This window comes from Procambarus clarkii, chromosome 48 (genome assembly GCF_040958095.1).
Source record: "Procambarus clarkii isolate CNS0578487 chromosome 48, FALCON_Pclarkii_2.0, whole genome shotgun sequence".
In the NCBI taxonomy this organism is placed as follows: domain Eukaryota; kingdom Metazoa; phylum Arthropoda; class Malacostraca; order Decapoda; family Cambaridae; genus Procambarus; species Procambarus clarkii.
Genome location: NC_091197.1, coordinates 14858424 through 14882639, shown reverse-complemented (window position 1 = coordinate 14882639; position 24216 = coordinate 14858424). Strand labels below are relative to the sequence as shown.

The window sequence follows — 24216 nt, the reverse complement described above, 5'->3', positions numbered from 1 at the left end:
CGGAGCGGGTCGGCCGAGCGGACAGCACGCTGGACTTGTGATCCTGTGGTCCTGGGTTCGATCCCGGGCACCGGCGAGACACAATGGGCAGAGTTTCTTTCACCCTATGCCCCTGTTACCTAGCAGTAAAATAGGTACCTGGGTGTTAGTCAGCTGTCACGGGCTGCTTCCTGGGGGTGGAGGCCTGGTCGAGGACCGGGCCGCGGGGACACTAAAAAGCCCCGAAATCATCTCAAGATAACCTCATCTCATCTCAAGATAACCTTCCCTGGCTTGGCATATGCTGAATTCTGTAAACACTTTATGATACACTGGACTTGTACCCATGATTGACTATGTAATGCATTAAGCACAAAATTAAAAATTTTTGATTTATAACTAGTAAGTTTTGACGTGATTATTCACGTGAGGAACTGCCCAAATATAATTGGAGCTTCTCGACCAATAACGTGTTGGAACTTATCACATTGTGCACAAGACAATTATTTTTTTTTTGGCATGGCAATGGGCAATTCCCCTTTCCCCAGTTTTGAGCAATTTGTAAATGGAGTTGTTTGAAATAAAAATCTAATCCAGGGGCCAGATTCACGAAAGCACTTTCGCAAGCACTTACGAACGTGTATATCTTTCCTCAATCTTTGACGGCTTTGGTTACATTTATTAAACAGTTTACAAGCATGAAAACTTCCCAATCATCTGTTGTTATCGTTAAAAACAGCCTCCTGGTACTTCGGAGCTCATTAACTGTTTAATAATTGGAAACAAAGCCGCCAAAGATTGAGAAAAGATGTACAGGTTCGTAAGTGCTTGCGTAACTGCTTCGTAAATCTGGCCCCAGGATTATCCCTGCTAACGTAGTTTGGATTAGATATGTCTATGATATTTTGTCTTTATGGCAGAGTGACCAAGACCAAACAGTTTTTCTTAATGAATTTAATTCTTTGGTGCCTTCAATAAAACTCACAACTGAGAATAAAGAGAATGATGCTCTTCATTTTAAGGACATCATGATTCCACAGAATCAATAAAAGGTTTAAATTTAATGTACTGTAAACTTACCAACATGGGCTCCTATGTTCATTATTAATCTAAATCATAAAAAAGTTAAACATGCAGTATTTTCAGGAATGTTCCTTCGAGCTCTGAGGGTGTGCAGCCCAGAGTTTTTTGATGAAGAGATTGCTAAAATATATGAAATTGTGAAGCGTGTACAGTACCCTAAGATGTTTTTGGACTGCTCGATTCAGGCAAGCTAAACATATGTTTGATAATCATATCCCCAAAGCTAGACCACGAATTAAGGGACTCGTTGGTGGTGCCTTATGCAGTGGGACTAGAAAAACTTTTCCCCGTGTCACAAATCAATAGTGATCAGGCCTTTGAGCATCTCTGCTCACATGGAAAATTTGTGATAACAAAAACACTCACAAACAAACAATTACATGCAAATAAAAGTGTTTGTGGGTCGAGTGTTTGTGTCGTGGGGTGAGGGCGGCGTGGCCCGGGCCGGGCCGGGTCCAAGTTAATTAGCCGTATATCTGTGTAATTGATACGAGGAACACCAGTTAGAGTCTATTAATAGAGCGATTAGAAGGAGAGACTTCCCACGCGAGGACGCCGCCGCTCCCATGGTTTCAACCGTTTGTCAAGTGATTATACTGTCTGTTGTGGTTGTAGCCGGGACCTCACGCACCTGCTGGCCCGTAGGGTAATGTGCAGGCCGTAGTGTACACATATCTAGTTGTGCTTCGGCTCTCTGGACCCGCCTCTCCTGCATACGCCAGGACTAGTCTGACGTATGTGGTTTACAAGGTGCTGAATAATTCCTTACACACACGTTTCTAAAGGCAGTTCTTATGTTGGCCAACCTGTCATATGCCGCTGATTATATTCTCTTGATGTGGGCTTCCGGGGACAGGTTGGGTATGTCAGCCCCAAGGTCTTTCAGTCTACAAGATTCTTGAAAGATTTAACTTCCCAGTTGGTACCTTGTGTCCAGCCTTCTGCTCTCTGTATATCTTTTCATCACTGGACAAATGCTGGACCAATCTTCCAGAAAGGATTAAGAGAGAGTACGAACCTTGCCGTCTTCTTTCTTAATACTTCTCATAATTGTGGCATCATCAGCCAACACTGAGAGAATGAGTCTATACTTTCTGGGAGATCATTTACGGGTGTCAGAAACAGGATAGGTCTAAGTACAGAGCCCTGTGGGACCCCACTGGTGATGTCACGTCTTTCTCTGGTCTCGTTAATTGCAGTAACTCTGTCTTGGTGTCCACACAGTCACCAGGTCACTGGCGCCACAACCCCCAGGTCACTGTTAGAATAGAACTGGTCACACTGTGGGAAGGTCTCAGGTCTACCTAAATGGTTCTCAACCGATATCTTTATACCTTATTCCATGCCCCATTATCATCTGTTTCAGGCCCGAGTTCGATTCTCCGACGATCCAACCCAATGAAATGTGATTACCTAGGCTATTATGAACCTAACCTTACATAGACATCCAACAGTCATCTGAAAAAAAAAATAAGGACGTGACGTTCCGGTTCGTAGTGGACTGACACAAGGTTGAGGAAGTCAATATATATGAGGTGTAGTGTTGCGACGTATGACTGGGGGGGGCGGATTGGGGGGCACCCTTCAGCGAGTCATCCAATCCCATGAACTCTTACTGTCAACACAGCGGCCGTCAGCGCCCCCTGTCAACACAGCGGCCGTCAGCGCCCCCTGTCAACACAGCGGCCGTCAGCGCCCCCTGTCAACAACACGAGGCCAACCACCAGCGATGTGGGCGAATAATTCGTAATTGGTAAAACATATTTACTCAGTTGACGAGCCAGCAGAGGTAAATAGACGGGTAATATAGCCCCCAAAAGTGAGTTACTTAGGTGTGATATTAAACGCTGGAGACAGATACAAGATAGATAGATAGGAATTAAGGCATGGGGGAAAGATTGGGAGTGGCAGGCGTGGCAGGCGGGGTGGGTGGTGGAGGCGCGGTACGGTGTTGGGGTATTCATATTTAATCAATAAAGCAAGTCGCTTACGGACATTTGTAACGCCACCGAGGTATTCCAGCTGTGGCCGTCTTGCTCGCTGGACGCTGACAGCTGACAGCGCGCCCTGGGGGGCCTCCAGCGCGCCCTGGGGGGCCTCCAGCGCGCCCTGGGGGGCCTCCAGCGCGCCCTGGGGGGCCTCCAGCGCGCCCTGGGGGGCCTCCAGCGCGCCCTGGGGGGCCTCCAGCACGCCCTGGGGGCCTCCAGTGCGCCTCTGGGGGCCTCCAGCACGCCTCTGGGGGTCTCCAGTGCGCCTCTGGGGGCCTCCAGTGCGCCTCTGGGGGCCTCCAGCACGCCCTGGGGGCCTCCAGCACGCCCTGGGGGCCTCCAGCACGCCCTGGGGGGGCCTCCAGCACGCCCTGGGGGGCCTCCAGCACGCCCTGGGGGCCTCCAGCACGTCTGGGGCCTCCAGCACGCCTCTGGGGGGCCTCCAGCACGCCCTAAGGGCCTCCAGCACGCCCTGGGGGGCCTCCAGCACGCCCTGGGGGGCCTCCAGCACGCCCTGGGGGGCCTCCAGCACGGAGTGGGGAGAGGGGAGACTGAAAAATATATATTTTTTTATTCCAAATAACAATAGAACAAACTTGAAGTTGTTCAGACAAGAACCACTGTCTAGACGAGGGGGCAGCAGAACCCCAACTCGGTATAAACAAAATCGGGGACCAAGAACTATAGTTCGTTGAACAAAAAATCACAAGTAGCTGTCTTAATCCAAAGTGATTCTAACTGTGAGAAAAGTAATGTTGAAGGAACAAATTAACTCTTGTTGTTACAAACAACAACAAAAATGATGGAAAAGAAATGGAATATTTGCACATACACAATAATTAAAATGGGATGGAAAATTGACAGAAAATGACAACGAAATATGCGAGACCCCTTAATTAAAATTGCCAGATCTTTAAATTGTAGCCCAAACAGCTCCCGGGAACACGAGGAAGTAACGTCAACCAAATTGAGTTAAAAAAAAAGTCCATCTTAACACCCCACTCTTGCCTTAACCCTCCTTTTCACCCCTATTCCCCCTTTCCCTTCTCTCTGTGCAAGGGGTGTAATGTCTCATATGTTTATATTGTGTCAGCTAACTTGCCCCTCTTCAATATTCAATGGATAACGACGTCAGTCATCCAGCATACTATTGTCCCGATTGATGACCCTTTGTCCTCTGACTCTGGTCCCTCTGACTCTCTCTCTCTCTCTCTCTCTCTCTCTCTCTCTCCCCCTCTCTCTCTCTTTCTCCCTCTCTCTCTCTCTCAGTTCCCCTTCACACTTTCACTAATCTGGAGCAAGGTGGAGCAAGACCAACGGAATAACGTACGCACCAGGATCAAAAAGCCGTTGAATAAACGTCTTCGAAGTCCAAAAAAAATCCATAAAGATGTTTTAGTACAAGTACCCTACACACACACATATACATCTCTTGGAGGAACTTTCCCTCGATTGATATGACATGTACGAAAGTACACGGAACATGTGTCCACGCAGCACTACACAAGGCCTGATGGGCCGTGTGAGACACACTATGTATAGCCAGAGGGGCAAGGTGTGGCCGAGCGATGCAAGGTGTGGCCAGGCGACGCAAGGTGTGGCCGAGTGACGCAAGGTGTGGCCAGGCGACGCAAGGTGTGGCCGAGTGACGCAAGGTGTGGCCGAGCGATGCAAGGTGTGGCCGAGTGACGCAAGGTGTGGCCGGGCGATGCAAGGTGTGGGCGGGCGTCGCAAGGTGTGGCCGGGAAGGGCAAGGTGGAAGTCTTACCTCGTTGGTGTTCCAGCGGTGGCGCTGGGTGGGGATGTGGTCCGCTCGAGGGATGCTCTCCAGGTTCTCAGGAAGGCGGATCTTCTCACAATCTGCAACCCAACAAAAACACACATTTAAACAAGGAATATCTGCAGGGGGAAACAAAGACATTGACAGCACATCTCGACAAGGAAAAAAATAGGGAGGCCGGGGGTATCTTTCTTAATAGAAGACTCAACATATCCCTATCACATCACAGGCATGAATAAAATAATACATATAAGTGATGTGTATAAGGTATACACCACCGAGTATATATGATATCCTAAATACAATGTGTATGTGAATGTGTATGGTCCACGACAGAATACAATTATGAGAGGGCGGTAAGGGAGCCGGTCGGCCGAGCGGACAGCACACTGGACTTGTGATCCTGTGGTCTCGGGTTCAATCGCCGGCGAGAAACAATAGGCAGAGTTTCTTTCACCCTGTGCCCCTGTTACCTAGCAGTAAAATAGGTACCTGGGTCAGTCAGGTGTCACGGGCTGCTTCCTGGGGGTGGAGGCCTGGTCGAGGACCGGGCCGCGGGGACACTAAAGCCCCGAAATCATCTCAAGATAACCTCAAGATAACCTCAAGAAGCCAGTGTGGCTATAGAGCACCTGGAAGGGACATGACGACAAGGAGCTGTGATATGAGGAAAGTGAGATTGGTATGAAATAAGGGAAAGGTCCATGAAAGAGGAGGGGATAGGATGAAGGAACGGTCCATAAAGCCAATACCCACTATATATACACGTACACATTCAACATAAACATGTACACTGCATGAAAAAATAAATAATATTGTCCTTTAGTTCTATAAAAAGACGATTTTCATAACATCTTTTAAGCTAAATTGTACACAATAGTTAAACAAAAGATATTTATTGATAACTATGATTGCTTCTTGAGGGCAACTCGCCTCTGCTCCCCTTCCAATCTCAAAAAAAAAAGAAATCATATCAATTATTACAATATAAATCCTAGGAAGAAACATTACACCAAATTGTCATTAAGAAGTAAAGCTTTAAAATACACTTATCCTTAATTATAAGGAACAACGGAATATTAAGTTGGTGCCTCTGGTTCCTTGAGGCAAACAGCCCAAAGCCTGAAGTGTTTACTTATACACAACACTTATCACGTTTAAATTGTTATATATTTCACTTAAGGTCTTACTGAAAATGTGTCTAATTCTGTCCGGCATAGTCCCAAGGCCGCCAAAAAGAAAATTTGGTTTGCTGCTACAGTGTAAAGTTATAATGAAGTCTTCACACAACGTATAAACTAATTACTATAAAATGATAACGGAAATACTTATTTTTTTCGGAATCCATTGGCTATTAGATTGACGGTGGGGGGGGGGGTTTAGCACTGTGTTACAGCTCTATCTTCACTTGTCTCCTACCTCATTCAGCATAGCAATAGGGACCATTTCGTGTGCCTCTCAGCACATATCACGAACCTCATAGACACACGAGGAGTCACAATAACGTGGCTGAAATGTGTTGACCAGACCACACACTAGAAAGTGTAGGGACGACGACGTTTCGGTCCGTCCTGGACCATTCTCAAGTCGATTATGAGAATGGTCCAGGACGGATCGAAACGTCGTCGTTCCTTCACTTTCTAGTGTGTGGTTTGTTCAACGAACCTCATAGTTACTGGTGGCATTATTGACTAGAAATCAAAGTTGAGTCAAGATGCCATAGGCATGCCGGCCGTGTGGTACCTTAAGAGAGCCTACAATGTTGTCATTGCGACCAAGAAACACCAACTGCCGGCGACCTGACCTATGACCCCCGACGTAAACACAGTTCGGGGTTAAGTGTAGCGTTAACAACCAATTATACAACTGAAACGTTAGACGTAGTATTAAGGCCCAAGTGTAATTATGGCTGTAATTTAATGACACGTAATAAATTATGTCCGTCCATGTTGTATTTTATATCCGGGGTGAAATAGATTGTGTTTCTGTACTTTGCAAGACGATCACAGTCTCGAGCACTCTGTGCAAGCCTGACCTTCCTCGCTCCTTGCAAGAATTGTTGTCTTATTGCCGTGCAAGAATGCCACAAAGCTGGCAATTAGGAAGTTTGGAGGAGAGAGAGTGCGGGACACCTTCCACAATAGCATTCTTGACCACAACTTTTCCTTTACCTCCTTCATTAGCACCTATTTATATCTACCCAAACATAACATCATCAGAATATAAAAACTTCAGGTTTAATGGTCCCCTTGGCTACTCTTGAAACAACCACTCGATCCCACATCGATTATCACAGCCTTCAATTTGTACCATAAATCGACAGTCCTGTCTCCAAGCCAAATATATCCCCGGGTGTTAACTGAATCTAGTTTTCTTCCATGTAGAGTCACTATTTTGCGCTCTATTATGTGTTGATATATTTGAAACCTCCTTACGTTCCCTTTGTTGTACCATTTCCCTCTGTTGATATACGTCAATCATCCTTTATTCTAGGCACATACCTTTGTGCAATGGGGCTCTAAGCCACATAATTAAGAGCCTGGAATACCTGTTAATAATTTTTTCTACCTTTGTGGTCTATAGAGCTCTTGATGCTCTATGGTAGCGTGTGTACCTAGGGGTGATTCGTCGATCCCTCTGGTGTTCAGTGAGGGGGGGTCACTGTGGCCCACAGAGAGCCTCTGCTATTCCAGAAGGGGGGCTGGCTCTATTGGTGATTCGCCGAATGCACATTACTCGATAAATCTCCCATGGTGGGCCATGGGAGCTCCTGACAGCGCCAGAGAGGCAACAACCAACTCGCTGCAAATATTAGTTTGTTTAGCGGGGAGTCGGAACATGGGGACGAGAGCCGTAAAATGCAGATAGTCGCAATATTGCCCGATTTCCTGGGGCCATGAATATGGTGAGAGAGAGAGAGAGAGAGAGAGAGGCATCAGGAGGGTACGAAACCTCGCTTTGTCATCGTCTGCTGTTAGGGGCACCTCACGTCTGTCTGCCCCACACACAGACACACACACACACATACATACACACACACAATGTTATGGACAAACAAAAGAAGGAATATAGTTTCCTTCCATATTATTGTCCAGCAATCTTATGAGGCGATATTACCATCGTGTGTGTGTGTGTGTGTGTGTGTGTGTGTGTGTGTGTGTGTGTGTGTGTGTGTGTGTGTGTGTGTGTGTGTGTGTGTGTACAATATTGACATTAGTAATGGTTTGTACAATTTGGATCCATTTATAACTCCTCGTTAACACGTTTAAGTGTTTGTGTATACGTGTGTATCTGCTCAAGTGTAAATGTGTGATGTGTATGTATAGGAGATAAGTATATTCATGCACGAGAACATACAAAGTAGGCTTGATGTTTGTGTTAAAGAGTGAGCGCCCTCCCTCGCGCCTAAGAGATACATATACATGTGGAGTAGGTGCTGAGCGTGAGAGACGTGAGAGATTGTGTATGTATATCTGGGCCATGGGTAGCCAGATATATGTATACTATATCCATATGTATAACCATAACTGCTGGGAGCCGTCGCATTGCCAACACCTTCAGTGTTCCACATGCTCTCTCTCTCTCTCTCTCTCTCTCTCTCTCTCTCTCTCTCTCTCTCTCTCTCTCTCCACAACTCTTCCTTGTCTACGTGGCGTCTTGATCCACAGACTTGTGGATGCTGGCGTCTTGTATGGCTGCGTGAATGCACGAGTTTACAGAAGCATCCGAGTTTCCTTTAGTATACCAGTAACGCTATTTTTTCCCAAAGGAAAATTTTACCTTTTATCAAGGAAATTTTAACACGATGCTTGGTTAACTTCTATCACGGTGTTCTAATTGACAGGAAAAAAGTGGTCTATTGGATCGTCTTATTCGAACAATGCTGCTTCGAACACTAGCCTGTTCGAAACGTCACACTGGGACGATACGCAGGCTAACAGTCCCAGCCCTCCTGAGAGAGGTGGGACTAAAGAGCCGAAGCTCAACCCCCCTCCGCAAGCACAACTAGGTGAGTGCTACTAGGAAAGTCCGCACACACACACTCACACGCACGCAGGCACGCGCGTATAGCAGACAATACGACGCTTCCAGCAGACAACACGACGCTTCCAGCAGACAACACGACGCTTCCAGCAGACAACACGACGCTTCCAGCAGACAACACGACGCTTCCAGCAGACAACACGACGCTTCCAGCAGACAGCACGACGCTTCCAGCAGACAACACGACGCTTCCAGCAGACAACACGACGCTTCCAGCAGACAACACGACGCTTCCAGCAGACAACACGACGCTTCCAGCAGACAACACGACGCTTCCAGCAGACAACACGACGCTTCCAGCAGACAACAGGACGCTTCCAGCAGACAGCACGACGCTTCCAGCAGACAACACGACGCTTCCAGCAGACAACACGACGCTTCCAGCAGACAACACGACGCTTCCAGCAGACAACACGACGCTTCCAGCAGACAGCACGACGCTTCCAGCAGACAGCACGACGCTTCCAGCAGACAACACGACGCTTCCAGCAGACAACACGACGCTTCCAGCAGACAACACGACGCTTCCAGAAGACAACACGACGCTTCCAGCAGACAGCACGACGCTTCCAGCAGACAACACGACGCTTCCAGCAGACAACGCGACGCTTCCAGCAGACAACGCGACGCTTCCAGCAGACAACACGACGCTTCCAGCAGACAACACGACGCTTCCAGCAGACAACACGACGCTTCCAGCAGACAACACGACGCTTCCAGCAGACAACGCGACGCTTCCAGCAGACAACACGACGCTTCCAGCAGACAATACGAGGCGAGCTTCAATGGCTCCTCCATTAATGGACAATTCCCATCAATTTAATTACCTGTTCATTCTATAAAATTCTTTCATTAATTGCATTTCCTAAAAAACATATGCAACCCCCCCCCCCTCCTCGGCAATATTCTCGCTCAAGCGCTCGTAATTTGAATCCCAAATTAGCAGGAGCCAGAGCCAGCCGTACGTGAAGGACACGTGCGCGCGCGCGCGTGTGTGTGTCTGTATGTATGTGTGTGTGTGTGTGTGTGTGTGTGTGTGAGAGTGTGTGTGTGTGTGTGTGTGTGTGTGTGTGTGTGTGTGTGAGTGTGTGTGTGTGTGTGTGTGTGTGTGTGTGTGTGTGTGTGTGTGTGTGTGTGTGTGTGTGTGTGTGTGTGTGTGTGTGTGTGTGTGTGTGTGTATGACAGAGCCCAGTAGGCTCAGGAACCTGTACACCAGTTGATTGACAGTTGAGAGGCGGGACCAAAGAGCCGAAGCTCAACCACCCCGCAAGCACAAATAGGTGAGTACACACAACGTACATTCGCGGCTGAGCGGAAAACGTTTGGGATTCGTAGTGTCTATGGCTCTGGGTTCAATTCCCGGCCGAGGCAGAAACAAATGGACCGTTTCTGTCACCTGATGCGCCTGTTCACCTAGCAGTAAAATAGGTACCTGTGAGTTAGACAGCTGCTAGGGGCTACATCCTCAGGATGTGTGAGAGAGCCAGAGATAAATCTATATAATAGATACGATAGGGACAAACTGGCCAAGAGTCATTAGACAACTGAGAGTTAGAGAGGCGGGGTCCAAGAGCTGAGAGCTCGACCCAGCAAGCACCGAGAGTCAGCACACACATGAAGCAAGGCATGTGTGCCCCCTCCCCCCCCCCACACACACACCTGTCAGTATGAGGGTAAATATGTGAGTCTAGACAACATTATTGATCTTTACTTGCTGCTACTGTACGTGTTGGCTATCCTCCCTGACCTTGGCTATCCTCCCTGACCTTGGCTATCCTCCCTGACCTTGGCTATCTTCCCTGACCTTGGCTATCCTCCCTGAACTTGGCTATCCTCCCTGACCTTGGCTATCCTCCCTGACCTTGGCTATTCTCCCTGACCTCGGCTATCCTCCCTGACCTTGGCTATCCTCCCTGACCTTGGCTATCCTCCCTGAACCTGGCTACCCTACCTGACCTTCACCCTCTTTGGCTCCCCCAATCTAATGAGCACTACTATCCTTCCCCCCACACCCCCTCCCCACGCACCCCCACACATCAACAGTCTCCTAATATTTATACAGAAACAATATATAATACACCATAAGAATCAAACTTCCACCAGCTGCTAACATTTATGTTCCCGCCATAGCCTACAAGGGCTACGCAGTTAAACTTTCAAATTTCCCGCGGGTGGCGAGGCTCCCAAGCGAGGCGCGGATCCCTGAGTGGTAATTGGCCACGTTCTCAGCCAATTACGTTGTTTCCCGCTCACAGCTGGGCCCCCGCCGGTCCGTCGGCCAGAACAAGAAATTCGAACAAACTTGCCGACAAACCCCCGCTGTGAAAACTCGGGCATTTACTCGGAAAGAAATTGCAGTTTATTTAGTTGAGGCCAATAAAAAAATACAATAGAGGAGCCACAACCGACAGAAACACATTTAACAAATAATATCAGCTACGCCGAGATACCAGCAACAGCGGTCTTCCCCAGAGTTAGTGTAAAATATAATTTCTTATATTTGGCAATTAGCTTGGCACAGCGGGGACTAATTTCTTGTGTTAATAGCCTGTTAAACGTCGGTGTTTACACCAACCAAACCACCGCGGCGGAGAGGCAACATAGTGATATACATTTCTGGACAGATACGTAACAGGGAAATTAACGCGAAGAAAGATATTAACAGAAATGTGAGGGCAGCAGCGGCGGCATTTTTGACCACCACACTAGCGCCACGAGTCTCTCTTCTTCCTGTGGTGGGTCTAGGTGGGGGCCCCATGCCCCTGGTGATGGGTGGGTGGGCCCCCATGCCCCTGGTGATGGGGTAGGTGGGCCCCCATGCCCCTGGTGATGGGTAGGTGGGCCCCCATGCCCCTGGTGATGGGTAGGTGGGCCCCCATGCCCCTGGTGATGGGTAGGTGGGCCCCCCATGCCCCTGGTGATGGGTAAGTGGGCCCCCCATGCCCCTGGTGATGGGTAGGTGGGCCCCCATGCCCCTGGTGATGGGTAGGTGGGCCCCCATGCCCCTGGTGATGGGGTAGGTGGGCCCCCATGCCCCTGGTGATGGGTAAGTGGGCCCCCCATGCCCCTGGTGATGGGTAAGTGGGCCCCCCATGCCCCTGGTGATGGGTAGGTGGGCCCCCCATGCCCCTGGTAATGGGTAGGTGGGCTCCCCATGCCCCTGGTGATGGGTAAGTGGGCCCCCCATGCCCCTGGTGATGGGTAGGTGGGCTCCCCATGCCCCTGGTGATGGGTAGGTGAGGCATTGTAACGTTACAGCATCACCAAGACGGATACAATACAGCATTAAGCAGATACAGTACAGGACGGATACAATACAGCATTAAGCAGATACAGTACAGGACGGATACAATACAGCATAGCATATAAGGGCAGACCCTAGTTAGACCCCCTCACCAATTGATTAAAAAAAATCCTAGGTTGGAGTCCCGGTTGGTCACGTTTCCTATCACCTAATGCCTCTGTTCACCAAGTCTTAAACTGGTACCCGGGAGTTAGTTGACTGTTGTGGGCTTGCGTCCTGGGAATGCTCAATACAGTCCCACATAAGGGGTAGACCTCAACAAAAGCCTAACGTATATACATACAAAGGCTGCCTGTCCCCCCCCCCAAAAAACAAATGAATTAAAATTTACATTATTAATCAGCAGACGCACGAAGGGTGTCAGGCAGACAGCCCAAAAGTCAGGCAGACAGCCTATGCCCAAGAGTCAGGCAGACAGCCCCAGAGTCAAGCAGACAACCCAAGAGTCAGGCAGACAGCCCAAGAGTCAAGCAGACAACCCAAGAGTCAGGCAGACAGCCCAAGAGTCAGGCAGACAACCCAAGAGTCAGCCAGACAGCCTAAGAGTCAAGCAGACAACCCAAGAGTCAGGCAGACAGCCCAAGAGTCAAGCAGACAACGCAAGAGTCAGGCAGACAGCCCAAGAGTCAGGCAGACAACCTAAGAGTCAGGCAGACAACCTAAGAGTCAGGCAGACTACCCAAGAGTCAGCCAGACAGCCTAAGAGTCAAGCAGACAGCCCAAGAGTCAGGCAGACAGCCCAAGAGTCAAGCAGACAGCCCAAGAGTCAAGTAGGACAGCCCAAGAGTCAAGCAGACAGCCCAAGAGTCAAGCAGACAGCCCAAGAGTCAGGCAGACAGCATCCCCCCACCAGAAGAGAGCTGAAGAGTGGAATACAAAAGAGTTTAATGGCACCCAGCGGGAGGACCATTCAGTAGAGGATGGTGAGAGGCACTGAGTTGCCTGGCACAGTTACTGCCACTCCACAGTCACAGCTGAAGGAGGATTAACAGTGCAACTGTGGCCTAAATGTTGTTATTGCTGGTGCTACTGCTGCTGCTGGTGCTACTGCTGTTGCCTCCGCTGCTGCTGCTGCTGTTACCTCTACTGCTGCTGCTGCTGCTGTTGGTGGTCCTGGTGATGTTGCTGCTGCTGTTGCCTCCGCTGCTGCTGCTACTGCTACTGCTGCTGCTGCTGCTGCTGTTGGTGGTCCTGGTGATGTTGCTGCTGCTGTTGCCTCCGCTGCTGCTGCTGCTACTGCTGCTGTTGGTGGTCCTGGTGATGTTGCTGCTGCTGTTGCCTCCGCTGCTGCTGTTGCTGTTACCTCTGCTGCTGCTGCTGGGGTTGCCTATACTGCTGCTGCTGCTGCTTCTGCTTCTGCTGCTGTTGCCTCTGCTTGTTCAACAACTACCACATCAAGAACAAGACGACAACAGCAAAAAAAACAACACGACAACATCAGACGACAAGACCAACATGAACAGAAGTATTGAACAATGTGAAAATCCCAAATGACAGTCACCAGTGGAGGAGCCTCTGTTGCCTGCCACCAGAATACCTTCCCAAGGGCGAACCACGCGTAAGAACCGAGATTCTACGTAACCATTAAAACAGATGAGTTGTAGAAAACATGAGAGAAAGTGAGAGAGGGAGGGAGAAAGAGAAAGGGAGAGAGAGAGAGAGAGAGGGAAACCTGCCACCACCCAGAGATACACGACTGAGACGTTCGACTAATGAATCCGGATCAGGCGAACGGGGGGGAAAGGCAGGAGAAATTAGGTGTTGAGTAGGTGTAAACACACAACTGATGGTATAGGAGAACGCTGAGCTCTCAGTTCGATCCTAAAAACACTTAGAACACTTTGAACTGGGGGAGGTAATAGGTGTAAACTTAAGCTCTGAACACTTGAGTATTGACGTCGACTGACTCTTGGAATACCGGATTTTGGGGGGATACTTGGGCATGTACAATCGATACACAATAAAGATTGATGTTTCATGCATTATTTTATTGAGTTGTGTGGATGGAATTATCCGATCTATGATTCCCCTATTTGAAGCAAACTGGATTGATGGTGTACTTGATAAAGGACAAGAACAACGTACGTACATTCACAGTGAATTTCACCCAATCTGACGTCCTTGATGTTTTTTAGTTCTAGCGGAATGTGTACTAAATAAATGAACACACACACACACACACACACACACACACACGACACACACACACACACACACACACACACACACACACACACACACACACACCCACACACACACACACACACACACACACACACACACACACACACACACACACACACATACACCCCCCCCCCCCACACACACACACACACACACCCACATACACACCCCCCCCCCACACACACACACACCCACACACACCCCCCCCCCCCCCCACACACACACACACACACTCACTCTCTGCCTCTACTCAGTCTATGTTTGATCTTATATACAGCTCCTGCGTCGCGTGAGGTCCCTTTCACCTTCCTGACGAAGACTAATCATCACAAGCGGACCTGTAAGACCGCGACTCGACAGACAGACTCGACAGACTCGACAGACAGCATTATCACCTCCAGGGCACTTGAACTGACCCGACTGGGCCTTGTCTGGCCCTGCATGGGGTGTGAGTTCTCACTGTGTACTGCTAGCCTGGTCGTCGCCACACCCACATATGTTCCGTTGTTTAACTGTTCTGCTGTGTTCTCTCGTCACACAACATTAACATGACGATGTTAATGTTGGTAACATGATGTTATTAACATAACTCTCCGGTGGCTCGGTGGTGAAGTATGTGGCTATCTTGAGATGATTTGATTTGATTTGATTGATTATTGATTTGATTGATGATTGGGTGGTGTCGCTGGGGTCGTGAGTTGAAACACAAGGGGAACAACACTTCATTTTCAATTCAGAGCTTCGTGGCTGAATAGACAGCGCTCGTGGATCATAGTCCTAAGGGCCCGGGTTTGATTCCCAGCCGAGGCAGAAACAAATAAGCAGAGTTTCTCTCATAGGATGCCCCTGTTCACCTAGCAGTAAATAAAATGAGTGTGTGTCTTGATGTTATCTTGAGATGATTTCGGGGCTTAATGTCCCCGCGGCCCGGTCCTCGACCAGGCCTCCTTTTTGTTACATACCCCCAAGAAGCAGCCCGTAGCAGCTGTCTAACTCCCAGGTACCTATTTACTGCTAGGTAACAGGAGCATCAGGGTAAAAGAAACATTTTACCCATTTGTCTCCGCCTCCACCGGGGATCGAACCCGAAACTTCCGGACTACGAATCCGAAGCGCTGTCCACCTAGCTGTCAGGCGCCTTATATGTACTCACCTAGTTGTGTTTGCGGGGGTTGAGCTCTGGCTCTTTGGTCCCGCTTTGTAATTAATTTGGTCCCCGCTTTGTAAAAATACACACTTTGGTGTGTATGTGTGTATGTGTTAGAGATATAAAATATGTAGTAGACATAATAGAGGAAAAACTAGATAGGTTAGAAAGGCTGGTTTAGAGGGAGGGCGAGACAGCAGGAAGCACACAGCCCCACGCCGTCTCCACCCAGGTAACACAGCCATCTCACAGCCATCTCACAAACCAAGTATTAAAATAATGGAAAGTGGTCTCAGAAAGGCAACCTCATTTTTCATTACGGAAAAGATGCAGTTTTCATCACGCGAGGCGCAGTTCTCATCATGCGAGGCGCAGTTCTCATCACACTTGAGGATAATTTTGACGATACAGGAGGATATTCATCAAAATACAGGCCAGCTTTTCGCGAAGACTTAGCATGTGATGCGCCTTTGTAATTTACCAAAAAGACGGAATTTGTATCAAACAGCAGGCAGACAGTTTGGTGTATAGGGTGCTTTTTTGCGCTCATTAACACACAGAAATCACACTAACGTGATATATATATATCAATGAGAAACTCCACCAGGACTGAGAAGGATCCTAAAAATCCCCGGTGGTTCATTGGTAGAGTACACGACTTGCAATGCTGAGGTCGTAAGTTCGCACCTACCTCACAGCCCTGGTGGACTTTTCTCATTATTATTATTATCTTTGTGTGATTCGGTGCTCATGAATTGACACTTACCGCCCTGACGCACCTCTTAAGTGCTTCTCCCGTCTGCCGAAAATGTTTATAATTACGAAGTGAACTAAAACACCTAACGTAACCTATCCTAGAGCTAACGAAGCACAAAAATAGGAATAGACATTTTCAGTTTATATATCGTTTTTAATTAACACATCGCGTTAAATGTTGAGGAGGAAATGTGGTTGCACGAGGACCGACTCAAGTAGTAAGAATAATCTTGTTTCATATTGGTAATCCAAGAGAGAGAGAGAGGCTTCACAACCCAGCCGAAGCGGACAGCACGAGCCGGGACTTGTGATCCTGTGGTCCTGGGTTCGATCCCAGGCGCCGGCGAGAAACATTGGGCAGAGTTTCTTTCACCCTATGCCCCTGTTACCTAGCAGTAAAATAGGTACCTGGGTGTTAGTCAGCTGTCACGGGCTGCTTCCTGGGGGTGGAGGCCTGGTCGAGGACCGGGCCGCGGGGACACTAAAAAGCCCCGAAATCATCTCAAGATAACCTCAAGATAACCCACATTCAACTGCCCGCGAGGTCATTAACCACATACTCATCACGATGAACCTCATCACCACGATCGAACCTCATCACCACGATCCTCATCAGTGTCATACTCAAATGTGGCAAGATATTTCCGCAGAGTTTAAATTGGTGAAGATACGGGCGTGATACAGTAAGTTTTTTTTTAAATCGAGTTATTAGCATGCAGCTAAAATCATCAGATAAAAGCTTAATCAAAACTATATTAAAAACAAGTATGACTATACACATATGTATGTGAACTTGTATCCTTGTGTACGAGAACACACACACATACACACACACACAGATACAAGTACATTTGTACACAAGACGGTTCGCCAATGGATATTAAAACCAAGTTAACGTTACCCTACCTAACCCAAACCCAACTTAACCCAAAACTAACCCATAACCAAACCAACCCTAACGTAACCTTATCCACACCCAATCCTGAACCTAAACCAAACAAACCTAACCTGAAATACATCATAACCTCATGATATATCATTATACTAAGAAACAGAAAACGCGCTCTGTCGTGCGAGGGACCTGACCCTCCCTCCTCCCTTCCGGAATAAGGAATGCTTATGGAAACGGGTTATGAAATGTTCTGAGAACGGCAGAATGCTATGTATCCGGATTGGGATCCGGGCCGTACAAGCCTGGCTGCACACACCCACACATCGAAGCGGACTTTAATGAGCGTCGAGGAATAAAACAAATCATGTGCCGTGACTGCGAAAGAGGAGGCAAGGCGCGAAGTGTAAATAATGTGGGAGATAAGGCCCATAAAGTGGAGGGAGGAGAGGCCATTGGCCTTAAGACAAGACGACCCTCTCACACACAGGCCGGCGGGAACTGGACTTGAAGGCTAAGACAGTATATCACCTGAAGGTCGCAAGCCCGGGCCGCCTTTCCCCATCCTTCCAACCCCCTCAAGACGCCGATATAACCATCATACTCCAGCATACACACCTCCATGTATACTGCTCGCGCATGTGTGTGTTTCATAGTATAAACGTCGGGGATGTTGCCGATATAGAAGGATGTTTGAGGGAGGGGCCCAGCGGGGATTAGGGTACACAAATTGGTGCTGTATCGAGACGGGCAATTTGCTGATGTTGGAGCTTAAGCTGGTGGGCAAACACTGGCAATTGGCGTGACACATTTCCGTGCAGGACGGTAATAGAGTCGCCCGCCTCATTGTTTTCCGCTCAGCCGTCGCCCTTACTTGATTTACACTGATGGGATCGGCCGGTGGGGCGGCTCCTGCTGCTGCTGCCACCCGCCCTCTGCTGCTGCTGCTGCTGCCACCCGCCCTCTGCTGCTGCTGCCACCCGCCCTCTGCTGCTGCTGCCACCCGCCCTCTGCTGCTGCTGCTGCTGCCACCCGCCCTCTGCTGCTGCTGCTGCTGCTGCTGCTGCCACCCGCCCTCTGCTGCTGCTGCTGCTGCTGCTGCCACCCGCCCTCTGCTGCTGCTGCCACCCGCCCGCTGCTGCTGCTGCTGCTGCTGCTGCCACCCGCCCTCTGCTGCTGCTGCTGCTGCTGCTGCCACCCGCCCTCTGCTGCTGCTGCTGCTGCCACCCGCCCTCTGCTGCTGCTGCTGCTGCTGCTGCCACCCGCCCTCTGCTGCTGCTGCCACCCGCCCTCTGCTGCTGCTGCCACCCGCCCTCTGCTGCTGCTGCCACCCGCCCTCTACCACCGCTGCCGCAGCTGCTGGTGTGTGCATCATTATAATAGGTTCTTTCCCATTATAGAACCTGTCCCATCATTTACGTGGATTACCTGTAGTTGGTTTCCAGAGTTCTTCTACACATCTAGCCCGGCCCGGGGCCAGGCTTGTCTCGAGATTACTTGGTCCAACAGGCTGTTGCTTGCAGTGGCCCGTACGGCCACATATTAACTGCAACAAGGATTTATGATTTTGTGTATGTCACCTCTACTCCTCGAAGAGTCTACTCTGCATCTCCTGCCATATGTTTCACTCCAGCATGTTGTTTCACTGTGCACGGTTGGGCCCGGGGCCCTCAGCATCATCCATGTATACTGTGACACCTTGTTTCCTCTCCTGTCTAGAGAGTGCTGTGTAAGGTGCGTTCCCGTGTCCATGGGGCCCGTGTGTGACCTTTGAGAGCGGGAGCATTGTGGTGTGAGCCTTTTGAAAGCTAAACCTCACTACACCCCCCATCCCTACCTCACTACACCCCCCATCCCTACCTCACTACACCCCCTCCCTACCTCACTACACCCCCTCCCTACCTCACTACACCCCCCATCCCTACCTCACTACACCCCCCATCCCTACCTCACTGCACCCCTCCCCCCCCCCACACACCCTCATCACATTCACTACTAATCGATATAATTAGCAATATTTTCAACTGCCAAACATTTATCCGTGAAGGAAGACAAAAGTGATCTTTAGGAAGATTGAGTGTTCCCAACACAATAAAGGCACCATCAAGCCTCCTTCAGCACAATACAGCAGCGCCCCCTAGCCAGGCTTTACGGCCAAAATATTCCCGGTAAGCTTCGTAATTAACCTATTCTCTGTCGTCATTATTGTCAGAGGGGGGAGGGGGGGTTAGGGGGAGGGGGGTTAGGGGGAGGGGGGTAGGGGAAGGGAGGGTTAGGGGGAGGGAGTTAGGGGAAGGGAGGGTTAGGGGGAGGGAGTTAGGGGAAGGGAGGGTTAGGGGAAGGTGCTGATGGAAATGGTCATTAGGAAAGGGGAGTTAGGTGACATCTGGTGCCACACACTAGGTGCCACACACCTTGGTGGATAAGGGAGTACCTAAGCAATTGGAAGCAGAGAGTTACGGTGAGGGGTGAGACCTCAGATTGGCCTGAAGTCACCAGTGGAGTCCCACAGGGCTCTGTACTCGGACCTATCCTGTTTCTGATATACGTAAATGATCTCCCGGAGGGTATAGACTCATTCCTCTCAATGTTTGCTGACGATGCCAAAATTATGAGAAGAATTAAGACAGAGGAGGACAGCTTGAGGCTTCAAGAAGACCTGGACAAGCTGCAGGAATGGTCGAACAAATGGTTGTTAAAGTTTAACCCAAGCAAATGTAATGTAATGAAGATAGGTGTGGGGAGCAGGAGACCAGATACAAGGTATAATTTGGGAGATGAAATACTTCAAGAGTCAGAGAGAGAGAAAGACCTGGGGGTTAATATCACGCCAGGTCTGTCCCCTGAAGCTCATATCAAGAGGATAACACCAGCAGCATATGCCAGGTTGGCTAACATAAGAACGGCCTTTAGAAACTTGTGTAAGGAATCTTTCAGAACATTATATACCACATATGTCAGACCAATCCTGGAGTATGCGGCTCCAGCATGGAGTCCATATCTAGTCAAGCATAAGACTAAACTGGAAAAGGCTCAAAGGTTTGCCACCAGACTAGTACCCGAACTGAGGGGTATGAGCTACGAGTTGAGACTACGGGAATTAAACCTCACGTCATTGGGGGACAGAAGAGTTAGGAGGGACATGATCACCACATACTAGATTCTCAGAGGAATTGATAGGGTAGATAAAGACAGACTTTTTAACACAAGGGGCACACGCACTAGGGGACACAGATGGAAATTGAGTGTCCAAATGAGCCATAGAGACGTTAGAAAGATTTTTTTCAGTGTCAGAGTAGTAGACAAATGGAATGCATTAGGCAGTGATGTGGTGGAGGCTGACTCCTTACACAGTTTCAAGTGTAGATATGATAGAGCCCAATAGGCTCAAGAACCTGTACACCAGTTGATTGACAGTTGAGAAGCGGAACCAAAGAGCCAGAGCTCAACCCCCGCAAGCACAACTAAGTATGCACACACTAGGTGCCACACAGCACAGAAGCTGCTATCGTCTGACCAATCATGTCTCACATCATCAAGTTTTACAACACGGTAATTAGGAACAGGTAGAGGCCAGTTAAGCAGCTTATCCTGACCTGTGATGATGGGTTCACACTGACCTCGTCCGCCATAGTTGTAAACCTAATCAGTCTAGGTCATAAACCACACATAACACGGGGTAAACTCACCATAAATTTCCGGGTGTCAGTTTAATGAGTATAGAGTCGAAAGCTGGGCCACTGAAGCAGATAGAGCTGTAGTTAGAGCCAAAACCAGCTTACGGCCGCCCCACAAAACACCTCTCCATATATAACAGCGTTGAACTTTCGGCCATAGTAGTTACGGGCTATTCATGCCCGTGCCACCTCTTGGGTGACTGAATCTGTACCTCACCAGGGGCCAGATTCACGAAGCAGTTACGCAAGCACTTATTAACCTGTACATCTTTTCTCAATCTTTGACGGCTTTGTTTACAATTATTAAACAGTTAATGAGCTCCAAAGCACCAGGAGGCTGTTTATAACAATAACAACAGTTGATTGGAAAGTTTTCATGCTTGTAAACTGTTTAATAAATGTAACCAAAGCCGTCAAAGATTGAGGAAAGATGTACACGTTCGTAAGTGCTTGCGTAACTGCTTCGTGAATCTGGGCCCTAGGCCTCTATCCGCTAGGTATACCTGGATAGGGTTCTGGGACTACTTCTACTCCCCGAGCCCGGCCTGAAGCCAGGCTCGACTTGCGTTAACTTGGTCCAGCATGCTGTTGCTTGGAGCAGCCCGCACGACAGGTCGTCAGACATCATAATTCCCAGATCTTTTACATGTTGCTTTCCTTCTATGAGTAGGTCTGATTGTGTCCTGTGCCCTGTGTTTCTTTAACTTCTTTGTTTCCTCCTCAACTATTGATAGTCATTTAGAAAATAATAATTATGTGTATTAGACATCATTATATTTCCCGTTGCCCAATCGAAAAGTATATTAATATCTGCCTGTAGTTTTCAGTGTCTTGTACAGTGGCAATTTTCACGCTGATTTGTGTATCATCTACAAAGGATCTTCTTGAGAGGTTATCTTGAGATTATTTCGGGGCTTTTAGTGTCCCCGCGGCCCGGTCCTCGACCAGGCCTCCACCCCCAGGAAGCAGCCCGTGACAGCTGGCTAACACCCAGGTACCTATTTTATTGCAAGGTAACAGGGGCATAGGGTGAAAGAAACTCTGCCCATTGTTTCTCGCCGGCGCCTGGAATCGAACCCGGGACTACAGGATCACAAGTCCAGCGTGCTGTCCGCTCGGCTCCGACCGGCTCCCTAGGATGACACGAAGCTGTGACTGGTATTTTTTTGTCTATATCCGAGAACACTATAACGTTGTTGAACTAAACATGGTTGTGTTTAGAAGTAAATAATGTTATAGGATGATGAGTAGGCAAGTGAGCCGGCCTAGTTAAGCCTCCAGAGGGCGCCCCGCCTCCACCACAACCCACAAGGAGGTTGGTGCTTCCACCTGGCGAAGGAACTCCAGACTGAAGAGTAAATCAGAATATAAATGTCCGCTGGCCCAAGACCCCTCGCACCTCCGCCAAGCTTCATCACGGACCATAACGGACCATAACGGACCATAACGGACCATAACGGACCATCCTCCAGCTGTGCCACGATCAAGCCGACATAGAAATTAATTACCCAAACTTTGCGCTCATTAAGGCTCGCATCTGGCACTCAAGGATAGAGTGTGACAGGGAAGACCACCTGTCGTATCCGAGGGGGTCAGGAGTGCCTCCTGACCCCACATGTACAAGGGGTCAGGAGTGCCTCGTGACCCCACATGTAACAGGGGTCAGCAGTAGCACACAAGGGGACACAGGTGGAAACTGAGTACCCAAATGAGCCACAGGGGACGTTAGAAAGAACTTTTTCAGTGTCAGAGTAGTTAGTAAGTGGAATGCACTAGGAATTGATGTGGTGGAGGCTGACTCCATACACAGTTTCAAGTGTAGATATGATAGAGCCCAGTAGGCTCAGGAACCTGTACACCTGTTGATTGTGCCACCACTGGTGTAAGTGGCCCTGTACCACCACTGGTGTAAGTGGCCCTGTACCACCACTGGTGTTAGTGGCCCTGTACCACCACTGGTGATAGTGGCCCTGTACCACCACTGGTGTTAGTGGTCCTGTACCACCACTGGTGTTAGTGGCCCTGTACCACCACTGGTGCTAGTGGCCCTGTACCACCCCTGGTGTTAGTGGCCCTGTACCACCCCTGGTGTTAGTGGCCCTGTACCACCACTGGTGTCGTCCAATATTAGACGTACAATGCCCTGGCCTCACCAACCTGGTGATGAAGTCCTCACTAGAGACCTCCACCTATGAAGCAGTCTCTGGGGTATATTTAAGCCAGAACGAATTTACATAAATTTAAATAAACTTAAAGTTTTCTCAAGTCACGCGGAAGACAAAAGGGGCTCTACAAGAATTCAAAGTGCTTTAGAAATATGAAGTAATTTAAAGCACCTCAGAATTCAAAATGCCAAGCACCATACATTTAAGATTTCCAAATACCTTAGAATTAAGAAATCAAAGTACAGTAGAATTAAAAGGTAGATGGATGAGATCGAGTGTGAACAAGTGAGGAGGTAGATTATGACGAGAGAAGGTAGATTATGACGTAAGGAGGTAGATCATGACCTGAGGAGGTAGATTATGACCTGAGGAGGTAGATTATGACGTGACGGGGGGGGGGGGGTGTAGGAATAATAGGGAAATGAAACAAATTGGTTCCTTCGCTATATGCACCCAATTCCCCTACTTCAAGGCGTGTGGAGGTAGTTAGGAGAAAGGTCCTTAACCGAGCCAACTACCTCTAGGCGCACGGTCTAACAAGCTACCTCGCCCTGCACAGTCAAGCTGTTAAGCTGTCAAGCTGGAAAGTGGGGCGGCTTGTGACGGGTGATTCAATGTCTCAGGATAATACCTGACCCCCGCGCCCCACCCCTTTGGTCCCGCCCAGACCCACCCCTTTGGTCCCGCCCAGACCCACCCCTTTGGTCCCGCCCAGACCCACCCCTTTGGTCCCGCCCAGACCCACTCCTTTGGTCCCGCTCCTGCCCTCACATATAAAACACCGCCCAGACACACACCTGCAATTGAAGCCCAGGAGCTGAAGCACTCATTTTACACATACTGGCAAGTCAAAAATCTAACTGGAAGCCAGCTCATACACCTGGTAAACCGTATTGAAGCCGAGTGCTGACACCTCCTCCCTAAACAATGTAAACTCCTAATTAGAGAAAATGATCGTCAATGATCAGATTCGCACGTGAGAGGAACAGAGCATTATAGATGAGAGGGGAATCATTATGATCATTGTGAAAGAGTTAAGGAGGTACTGAGCAGAAACTGAGTAGAATATATAAGAATATATAAGAGCGGAACAGGCAGACAGAAACATTGCAAGGGTACAGATGGGGAGGGAGAAATGCACCTCTGGGAACTATGATTGACGACCTAACATGTAGTGAACATAACCGAGCAAATATTGCGTCAACCAGGAAAAGGATAGG

The 24216-nt window shown here is 48.9% G+C and overlaps 1 protein-coding gene across 8 annotated transcripts in view; it reads right to left on the bottom strand.

Moving 5' to 3' along the window:
* Nucleotides 1–24216, bottom strand: part of LOC123764803 (Calmodulin-binding transcription activator) — a 671468-nt gene that overhangs the window by 88507 nt on the left and 558745 nt on the right. For all 8 annotated transcript variants that reach the window (XM_045752968.2, XM_045752966.2, XM_045752967.2 and 5 more), the window contains one exon: nucleotides 4819–4910. In XM_045752968.2, the coding sequence (XP_045608924.2) occupies nucleotides 4819–4910 (92 nt within the window). The remainder of the gene's footprint in view (nucleotides 1–4818; nucleotides 4911–24216) is intronic.